Source organism: Takifugu flavidus, chromosome 1 (genome assembly GCF_003711565.1).
Source record: "Takifugu flavidus isolate HTHZ2018 chromosome 1, ASM371156v2, whole genome shotgun sequence".
Classification (NCBI taxonomy): Eukaryota; Metazoa; Chordata; class Actinopteri; order Tetraodontiformes; family Tetraodontidae; genus Takifugu; species Takifugu flavidus.
Genome location: NC_079520.1, coordinates 22,923,974 through 22,934,463, shown reverse-complemented (window position 1 = coordinate 22,934,463; position 10,490 = coordinate 22,923,974). Strand labels below are relative to the sequence as shown.

Below are 10,490 nucleotides of genomic sequence, written 5' to 3'. Positions count from 1 at the left end.
AATTTAGAGCTTCAACTTTTGGCTCAGGTCTTTCTTCATCATGGCAGTAAGACTTGGAAGTTCTGATTGTCATCCCAGCAATGGCCCTCTCTGAAAAGCAGAGGTGAAATCCTGTGGTTCCCAAACTAGACTCCTTCTAGCCGCTGGCTACATCTAGAAATTCTGTCCATAAATATTATGAACAGAACTGGTGACAAAGGGCAGCCCTGCTAGAGTCCAACATGCACCAGAAACAGGTCTGACATTAAGTTCCTGCTTGATTATCAAGAGACTGAACAGCCTTTAGCAAAGGGCTCTGGACCTCATTCTTGAACATGTTTACTGGATGGACGAACTCATATCCAGTGCTCAATGAATGTGAGAAAAACTTGTTCCACCTGGATATGAGGTTCGACTATTTCCTCTCCAGTAACCTGATGTAAACCTTCCCGGGGAGAGTGGGAAGTGTAATTTACCTCTAGTGTAGCTGAAACACACTCAAATCTGCCTTTTTAGAAAGAGACATCACCAGCAGTACCTCTTAACCTCCACCACAAGTTCAGGCTCATTCCCTAGTGAGGCAACATTCTATGTCCTCATGGCCAGTGTTTGGACCAAGGCTCCTGGCTATGACTGAAACCTAAACCGCACCGGAACCTCATGAACCTTTTTGGATTGGTGAGCCTACTGGAATGTGGGCCTATGTCACCATTATAGGCTAAACCCGACTGCATCCCATGGACAAAGAATCCTGTGGGCCACCAGGCACTCACCTGTGAGCCCCAAACCCAGGCCTGTCTCCAGGGCTGGGCCCCAGTAACACCAAGACAAAAATACGATGTTCCAAACAGGCCTTCCATTTTCCTTCTCCACACAAATGGCAAGATGTAATTGCGAAGTGTGCACTGTAAGTCTTGTTTTATAACATTTACTAACTACCAACTTTGTCAACATATTTATTTCAGTTCTGAGAAGCAATGACGTATGTGTAGGTTGATGTAGAGCATTGTAGATAAATCACCTAGCATGGATGGATATTAATGACATGCCAACCTCAGTAGTTCTTGTTATTGGTACAGTTGTTGGTTGGTACACTCCTGTTTGTATTTGATAGCCAATACTTTTTCATGATAAATGATAGAAATCTGTATGATATTGTGATGTGAGCAGTGTTACAAAGATTAGCTTTTGCTAGTGTGCTTAACCAGCCCTACTTGTGGCCCTACCTAATTGATCGCTATGCTTCTTGGCATACATAACAGACTCATAGTTGTAAGGCTGTTATCCATCGTTTGTGAAATTGTACGCATTTAAAGTTTCCTTTGTATAAGAATCAACATTGAGATCCATTGTTTTTCTATTGTTGTAGTCGACAGGAGTCTTTCTGTCTACGTCAGACTCCTTCTGCCTGGGCCAGTTCCGGTTTAGCAGTTTTACAAATGAAAGAAGTACATTTTTTTTCCCCAAAAACAACTTCTGAAGACTACTCTAAACTTGGCTCTGGCAGTGGCAAGCAGGCAATGATTATAATATTGTTGATGACATAACAAACCTCTGTGCCATAGTAAGCCACCATGTCTTACTATAAAATGTAATTTTTACTATGTGTATGTACATTAAGTTCTTTTGAAATAATGTTTTTGATAAATTTATTTTTTATTCTTCTTCTGATGTTAGGGCATAAAGGGGTTTATTTTGTATGCATGTATTTATATATATATATATGCATGTATTTAAATGCATATATTGGTGTGCTAATGGTATTACATAAATGAGTATTCTGAATGAATATTTTGTCACAGCTAATGATGACGGAGCATGATGATGGTTTGCCAAAGTGTATCTCAGTAATAAATCAGCAACATTTGGTGTCTTTGGAAATGTCAGAAAATCAAAGTCAAACTCCTAGAACTAAAGCCTGAAGACACAACTCTCTGTAGCCATTGTCACTGTCTCTCTAACCATTGACAGTTGGAATGATTAGTTTGATGACTAAAGTTATTTAACACTAACTTGCAAAGTACAAAGTTCACTCACCTTGAATACAAGTTGACATGGTCACAGAGTTTCTGGGGTGGTCAAAGTGACAAAGAAGCAGAAGGAGGAGCTGCAAAGACTTTGTATCCTGGGCTCACCAAACCTGGCTGTTGAATGCAAAGGCTTGTTATAAATAAGTCCCTCAGCCCCTGCACACATTAAGAAAACAGACTGTTTTTTCAACCAGACTTAGATTATGTCCTAAAGGGTTAGGACAGATACAGAATTCTAAGCAAATAACTCATTCTCTATGATGTTCAGAATTAATTGAGAGCCTGTTTGTTTCTAAGTGGCACTGTGGTCCAACTGTGACCCACGCTGGTGTCAGAACCGACCGGTACATATAGACTGGTACCACAGCACCAGTGTGTTACTTTATTAACAGATATACTATAATGGGAAATATACAGAGAAGCTTAGCAACACAATGAATGACATGTGGATTTACGAAGCTTTCTTCATTTCCCATAGTTTTTGATAAAAAATATGACATTTTAACATTGAAACTATGCCATTTATGAAACCTTTGGATTTTTCATCTGTGTAAAAAAAGAAGCAGATAAAATGACAAACAAAGAACAGAGGTTTTCACTAAGAATGCATTGCAACTAAGATTAACTAAGAGCTATTAAGAGCAATGATCAAATATATACATATATTCTAGACACATTAGAAATAAGAGTCCACTACCCAAATACTTTTATCATGCAATAAACATGTCCAGTGATCAAGCAAGGATTGTGTTAAAGATCAGTTTTTAGATATAAATCTTCAAATTTTAGTGTTTTTGGAAATGTCAGAAAATCAAAGTCAAACTCCTACAACAGCCTGAAGACACTCACACGTTTCTGTAGCTTTGGGCTGAACATTGTGTTGAAAAGAGTTTTACTCTTAATAAATCTAACAAACAAACAACATGCTTTCATTTCTAACTAAGAGAAACATTGGATGGCCTTTTTGGCCACTTTGCTAGTGTAAAAATAGTACAACATGCATTTTAATGTTGTGAGTTCCAGGATGCATTTCCGTTTAAAACCGGAAATTATAGATAATTCCCCCATCACGTTCCAAGTAAGAATCTGGAGAAATTAAAAATTATTTGTGTAAATTCTCCCTCCTCCTTGTCTATTAAAGTTTTCAGTTCTTAATAGTTTTGCGCACGGATGCCTAGCCACTTTTTAACTGTTTTAAGTTTATTGACTGTAAAAGTAGACCTAGCGTAATGTTTTGGTATAACTTCTCTGTTGATTACAGTTTACTGTTTCCGCTCCTCGGCACCCTTTTCCGGAGAGTCAGAGAAACTCAACTCAGTAGTTTTCTACTGTCTTTAAGCTGTCATTTCTAACTCGTATACGGCTTAAGTTATTTCATGGCCAGTCCGTTTCCAACTGCGGCCGAGCTTATGGTCGAAGCTCGCCGAATGTACGTGCAGACTTATGGGGAAGAGGCTCCACGGATGGTGGCGGTGTGTGCACCGGGACGAGTGAACCTGATCGGCGAACACACTGATTACAACCAAGGCTTCGTTCTGCCGATGGTAAGCTGTTAAAAAGCTGGTGCCCTGACCGCCGTCAAACTTGGTTTGACGTTGTTTCAAGATGCCATTTCAAAATCGAACGCTAGTTTACTCTTGACGCAAAAACAACTTTATTACGCAACTTTTTCTTTCACGACTTTTTAAAGTTTCAATACACTGCTATCATTTTACAACAATCCGGTCTGCACAAATGCAGATTTTATCGTCCCTCTTTGAACACTGGTTCAGCGTTTTTGCTTTCGTCATTGCACGAGTGTAAGAACATTGTAGCAACGTGATTTGACGCACGAACTAGTTTCTTCTTCTCTTTTTTTTATCACCAATGAGAAAATACTGCAAGCTTGTATTTGAATTAAGTGTTAATTGTTGTATGAGCCAGGCGCTACCCCTGGTGACAGTGATGCTTGGAAGTGAGACCTCCGACCAGGATGTTACCGTGACAACATTAAATGAGGATGCTGATGAACCCAGGAAGATACACTTTCACCTACCTACAGATGGAACCCCCCTGTCTCCAGGCTCACCTAAATGGGCAAACTATGTTAAGGGTGTCATACAACATTACAGAGGTACACCAATTTGTCAAAGGTTGTCATTTAGTTTAATTCCACTATTTCCAGCTATGGTGTGGTATGATCTTGCACAGAGAAGTACTGGTGAATCTAGTCTTATTTTAATGGCATATCTTTATGCGTGGACACAAGTGAGCTTTTTTAAAAACAAAAAAATCCCGAAAAACTAAAAACATCTCTTACACACGTCAGCTCCACCTGTACCAGGATTTAGGGCAGTGATTTGCAGCAGTGTCCCACTTGGAGGTGGATTGTCCAGTTCTGCATCTCTGGAGGTGGCTGTCTACACATTCCTGCAACAGCTCAAGCCAGGTCAGACAATCCATTTCATTATATATTTGCAGATCTGGTATTTAATTGGGGGTTCTGGAAAAAAAATGCTATAAAATTGTCAAGCATTAATTTTCCTTTTTTATTTTTCAAATTTTAGATTCTGTTTAAGAGGTTTGATAACTAAGTTGTTTTTTCCTTGCAAAATAAATATACCAATCTGTTATTTATTTTCAGAAATGATTTTAAATATTCATTGTCCACCCTCATTTTCATATCTACCCACTGTCAAATGCTTTCCTAGTTAAGCATTGAAGCTTGTGCTTAAATTCAAATAAATTTAAACAATTTTTTTTGCTTGCCTTTACCCTCCACAAAATGCTTTACAAACATTAACAGGTCAAATTTTCTTTAATCACATTCAATATTTATTATTTTCACTGTGTCATTTCTACTCCTGAAGGTAACATTGAAGAAAGGTCTTTACCCACATGAAATATTTCCCATTTTCTTTTATTTCCATTTGCATTCTATATCCCTCTTGATGAACTGGAACCATCCACTGGCCATAAAAATGTATTGCTGGTCAAAGTTAAAAAAAACAACAAAAAAAACATTGTGTTATCAAAGTCAGGTTTGTGGTCACGATAATTCCATATGAATGCATTACGTTTTAACAATGTAGCCTTGTACAGCCATGTTTTTTAGCAAATTTAGGTCACCTTAAAATTCTTAGCTTTGGCGTTGTTCAAGTTTTTATTGTGCGTTTTTGTATTGACCCAAAAGTATCACAGACTGTGCTCATAGTTTCAGATTCTATTTCATATACTTCAGGTTTTGCATCTCAAACTGGACTACTCCTACCATATCATACAAATGGCTTCATTATTACTGTATAGTGATACAAGTATTTCTTCATTCAGAAAGAGATTTTAGAAGCATTCCAAGATCATAACTGATATTCAGTCTGTTTTAAAAACATATGTAACATTTGACTTCCTTTGGTATTATGTTATACAGATGATAAAGATGAAATATCCAAGGCAGTAGCGTGTCAGCAGGCAGAACATACTCATGCTGGGGTTCCCTGTGGCATTATGGACCAGTTTGTTTCTGTCCTTGGCAGGGCTGGCCAAGCTTTGCTGATTGACTGCAGGTAAGCTATCGGCATTTTTCACAGTTGTGTTAGATTTTTTTTGCAGAATTTTGCTACAGTATGTGCATCCTTCTCAACATATTAACACACATTCTTGTCTTAGGTCTATGGAGGCAACACCAGTGCCTCTGGCAGATCCTAAACTGGTTATACTAATTACCAACTCCAATGTGAAACATCATCTGAATGGCAGCGAGTATCCAACAAGGCGCAGACAGTGTGAGGAGGCCGCCTCCATTCTTGGAAAAGACAGTCTCAGAGATGCCACCATGAAGGACCTGGAGGGTGAGAAGTCTAGACTTTATTTTTTATCTTCTATCTTTTCTGCTCTGTTTCCTTCATTCTTTCCACAGTGTATTTTGTTTCTTACTTTCAACTTTAAAAATTAAATAATTGTATGCTTTACCTGAACTGCTTTGACTTTTCCTTTCACGTCAGATGCCAGGGACAAAATGGATAATGTAACGTACCGAAGAGCTCAACATGTGATCAAGGAGATAGACAGGACTGTTCGTGCTGCTGAATCCCTGAAAAAAGGGGAATACAAAGAGTTTGGCAAGCTTATGGTGGAGAGCCACAACTCCCTGAGGTATCTTCCAGCTATTTTACACATGTTCTTAACCGAAATCCACTGCTTAGATCTTTATTTTGATGTCAGAGACCTGTATGAAGTGAGCTGCAGGGAACTGGATGAGCTGGTAACTGCAGCCATGGAAGTGGAGGGAGTGTTTGGCAGCCGGATGACAGGTGGAGGCTTTGGTGGCTGCACAGTGACCCTGCTGCAGGCACATGTCATCGACAGGACTATTCTTCACATACAGGTGAAAAAAGCTTTGGTATCCACCATTATTTAAAATCTATTTATGCTACTTCCGCATGCTCCCTGTGCAGGATTTTAGAAGAAGTAGCTTGAGGCTAGATTGCAATTATTGGCATAGTAATTTGGAGTATATGCTGATGTCACTGTTGTCCACTAGATGGCAAACTTTTCCTTATTTTTATGCCCAGTCCGCAAAATAGAATTAATTACATGAATATACTTCCACTGGACACCTGCCCTGTTCGTACACTGTTTTCAGCAGAAATCTTTGTGGATATCCAATTTATCTACAGTTACATTTGATTCATTAATATAATATTTGTCATACAAAAAGTCTTTACAATTCCACGAGGATTTGAGGCGAAAACTATTGGAGGTCTGGCTGTTGCTTTAAGGGGTCATTTCAGGCAAATTGTCCAGTCCCTTGTGTCAGTCTCAGTCAGCTTTTGTGTGTGTGTGTGTGTGTATGTGTGTGTGTGAGTGAGTGTGTGTGTGAGTGAGAGAGAGAGAGAGAGAGAGAGAGAATAACAGCGAGCTTCGTGGAGACGGAGCCAGAAGTGTCTAGTTATTAGCATGCTGGTCTTGTTACTGTGGCCCTGCTGCTTTCTAACAGTCAGACTGGAGGCAAAATCGACTAAGATGTACATGGACTCACAGATTAATGCTGGAAACTCTGGCATTTCAGAGGACCACACTGTTACTTTGAAGAAACAGTAAAAGGATATATACTTTTTGTCAGATTACAACTCCAATCTTCACCTTTGGAAACAGAACCAGCCCGCTTCCTTACATCTTTCCTCACTTGGTTGTATCCTTACTGCAGCTATACCTTCCTAACTGTGAATGGGCACAACTCATTCTTGGAAACAAAAGGTACTCTTGAGACTTCCACATCCCTCAGCATTCCTACCCAAGAGCAAAAGGATCTTCAACCTCCCAACTCAAGCAGAAGGCTTTCCAGTATCGTAGAAGTCAGTGTTTAGGTTCTAAGATGCTTAACCTTAACTCTCTGGATGGAAACAGCAACAGGAATCCTCTCAGGGACCCAGTTTCCCTGAACGTTGGTGGAGAAATCTACACTACCACACTGGATACACTGACACACTACCGTGACTCGATGCTTGGCGCTATGTTTACAGGACAAATCCCTGTGCTTCGTGATAAGAGTGGACACGTTTTCATTGACCGTGATGGAAAAATTTTCAGATACATCCTGAATTACCTGCGGTCCAACTCCTTGGACCTGCCGGATGGCTTTTCAGAGGTGGCATTACTACGAAGAGAGGCTGATTTCTTTCAGATACGCCCTCTACTAGAAGAGATTCGCCAATATGAGCTTTCCCTACCACTTAGTCTCAGAGGAGGGCCACTAGGAGCCATGATCATGGTGAATGTTGATTCTAAGGTGCGTTATTTTGTTTTTAAATATATAGTGTCACATTATGTTTCTAAAGAACTATTCTATTTTAAAAAAACACTTTGGGTAATAGCTTGTTTTCTGACATGGCCAAATTATTGTATTGTATTATTTTGTCATAGTTTCTTGTTATCTATAAGGGTTGTTCCTTTGAGGACATCAACCATAACCAGTTAATTTCAAATTAAGAATAATACAAATAGTAAAACTCCTAAAAGTGCACCTTGAAGGTACGCTTTCTCTGAAAAAACTTTGTTCAAAGAGTTAGTTAGTTTCGTCAACCAATCAAAGATTGGGATGCTGATCTCCTGGAGGTGGGGGCAAAGTGTGTGACAAATGACTTTTAAAGTCATTTCTTATGTCATTAAGATATAGCCAAGATTATTTTGGGTTTGATTCTGGGTTTTAATTCATCGGTTGGGCAAATTTTAAGCATCCGTCTGGACACCGCAAAACTTGGTGTGCATGGTTCAGTAAACATTTAGACAACATATCCTGCACTCTCATTCCAGGTTCGTGTTCTCCACTTTAACCTGCGCCACGGGCCAGAGAATTATGAGCTCCGAACATGTTCTGTGCGAGCATACACAGTTGAACTCTTTTGTACCTGGAGAGCCTTCCTAACTCTGCTCTGTGAGCACTTCTCCTACAGAACTGCTCAAGGTCTCACAAACCCACGCCCATGCAACCCAAGGCACAACCGACTGAGACTAGAGTGGGCGCCGAGGCCCGAAGAACTGCCACAGGAGCAGTACGACAAGCAGCACTACCGGGGGCTTATTTTCTGTAACCCTGGTGCCTCACCATCAGATGACATCACTAACATGCATCAGAGTCGCTGTGAAATCACAGATATTCAAGGCTTTATGGAAGAGCTGTTAAGGGTGTCTCTGGCAGAGGGATTCAAGGTGGATCTGGTGACCCCTAACCCAGCAGAGATTCTAAATTGCACTTCCCTCAGATTGGTCAAGTGTTGAGCTTTGGTTATGTGGCACGTTTCTGATAATACTAATGATGACTGTAATAAAACCTCAGATCTCTAATGAAATCCTTTATTATTTAGAGTTAGCGGTAGCCAAAAACCTTAACAAAATGCCAGACAAGTGGACCATGTGACATCTCAGATCTCCCAAATGACATTGTATTAAGGTGTAGCGTGGGAGCATAACAATTTTTCATTAAGCATATGCAGTTAGCTATAATGCTAATGCTCTGTCATCAGTTGTCAAATGTGTGTGATTGGAAATTGTACAGTAATTCAAAAATTGATTTTATTGTTAAAAATGAATTCATTGTGCACAATATTGACGCAGATCTGCCATATTAGATAGCGCTTCCACATTCCCAGGTAATAAGGGGCACCAATGCTTCTATAACACGCCACATTTCAAGGCATCATAATATAATGGCTATTTTGTGCGCTTGAATGGTATACGATACTTTTCAAGGATTTTTTTTTTAAAAGAAAACTAAATGTGCTGTATGAAAATAGGGCAGAGTGACCAGCAAAGATAGTGCTGTTACGTTGAGTAAAGGTTTTAATAGAATGCTAGTTTCTGTGGAATTTAGTTTATTAGAAGATGTCTCTTGAAGATGGCATTAATGACATAACTAATTACAAGTAATTGTAATTTAAGTTTGCTGACTAATATGAGCTTCAGACAGTGGTGCAGACATTTTTTTTAAATACATTTTTTCCCCTTTCTGCACTCCATTTTTTCAGTTTGCAAAAAAGCTGATTAGTTTACCATAGTCATAATTTTTTTCCCCAGCCACAGAAAAAGTTTTCTCTTATGACTAATTTACCTATAAACTGGTGTAAACTGTTTTGAGAGATGATCAATTTGATTGGAACTACATATACAATGGAAACCATTTTTGTACAAAAATTCTTTGAAGAGAACCCTCATGTTTGTCTATACATGCAGCCCTTTTTGAATGTTTTTACAAGAACATGTAGAGGGTCTATGGAAGGAGTGTGTAATTTTAGCGCAGAGAGGAAGCAGTCATAAGGGAAGTTTGGATGGGAGAAAAGATATGTCTTGGCGGAAGAGGGAAGATGTCTGGTGGTGAAAGAACAAACCGAGTGGTTCTTTCCTCTTGTTCCATCTCAGACTTCCGCCCTGGGCCTGGAAGAAATGAATGGTTGTGCTTTGTGGTTATTTACATTATGCTTACTTGGAATTATTCATTTTTTTTTTTCTTCAACAGGAACGTTTTAGTGGGACCCCAACTTTCTATGTGACAACTCCATCAGAGGGAGCCCGAGCTCTTACTCTTTCCTGACCTTTGTCAGATGTTAATTTCTGCTGCAAATTTATTCCTGATTAAATTTTTCTCAATTGTATTTCCTTTTAAGTTTTTGATCATAAAAAAGAATGCAGAATGTGTTTTATTAAAAGCATTTCATTGTTGTGTCTTACAAAATTTTGAATTAAACCAATGTTGACAATGGAAAGAAATTATTATACTAAATAATAATAAATAACTTAATCAAAGTGTTTTCTGACAGCCTTTTTTTCCCAAATTAACTGATTTATTTGTGAACTATTTAATATCTTTTGGATTATATACAGTTTTCTATGTATTTGCTGTTTTTAATGTATTGGCATTAAAATGGCATGGCATGAAAATATAAAATACGAATTTATAATGTATAAAATACAGATAACTTTTTATGCTTTACACGGAAGTGAATTAGG

General features: G+C 38.8%; 1 protein-coding gene across 4 annotated transcripts; it reads left to right on the top strand.

Annotated features, from left to right (window-relative positions):
• Positions 1-3,193: 3,193 nt before the first annotated feature.
• galk1 (galactokinase 1) lies at positions 3,194-10,286 on the top strand. 4 transcript variants are annotated; one of them, XR_008947624.1, is made up of 9 exons: positions 3,200-3,553; positions 3,933-4,122; positions 4,318-4,437; positions 5,416-5,551; positions 5,655-5,836; positions 5,990-6,140; positions 6,210-6,372; positions 7,578-7,776; positions 10,000-10,135. XR_008947624.1 is itself a non-coding variant. In XM_057018441.1 (8 exons), exons 1-8 carry the CDS (start codon positions 3,386-3,388, stop codon positions 7,252-7,254), a joined length of 1,254 nt encoding a protein of 417 aa, XP_056874421.1. In that variant the 5' UTR covers positions 3,194-3,385; the 3' UTR covers positions 7,255-7,450. The 4 variants fall into 4 exon arrangements, 2 of the variants coding, with proteins under 2 accessions (XP_056874421.1, XP_056874600.1); XR_008947620.1 differs by lacking the exon at positions 10,000-10,135 and adding an exon at positions 8,301-8,530; XM_057018441.1 differs by lacking the exons at positions 7,578-7,776; positions 10,000-10,135 and adding an exon at positions 7,111-7,450 and having other exon boundaries at positions 3,194-3,553.
• Positions 10,287-10,490: the final 204 nt, after the last annotated feature.

What these genes read in the sequence shown, in the direction of transcription:
- galk1 (XM_057018441.1), top strand. Translation starts at nt 3,386, where the DNA reads ATGGCCAGTCCGTTTCCAACTGCGGCCGAGCTTATGGTCGAAGCTCGC. An exon ending in GAGAGCCACAACTCCCTGAG is followed by an intron (nt 6,141 to 6,209) that starts GTATCTTCCAGC and finishes TTTTGATGTCAG; the next exon opens with AGACCTGTATGAAGTGAGCT. An exon ending in GGACTATTCTTCACATACAG is followed by an intron (nt 6,373 to 7,110) that starts GTGAAAAAAGCT and finishes ACTTTTTGTCAG; the next exon opens with ATTACAACTCCAATCTTCAC.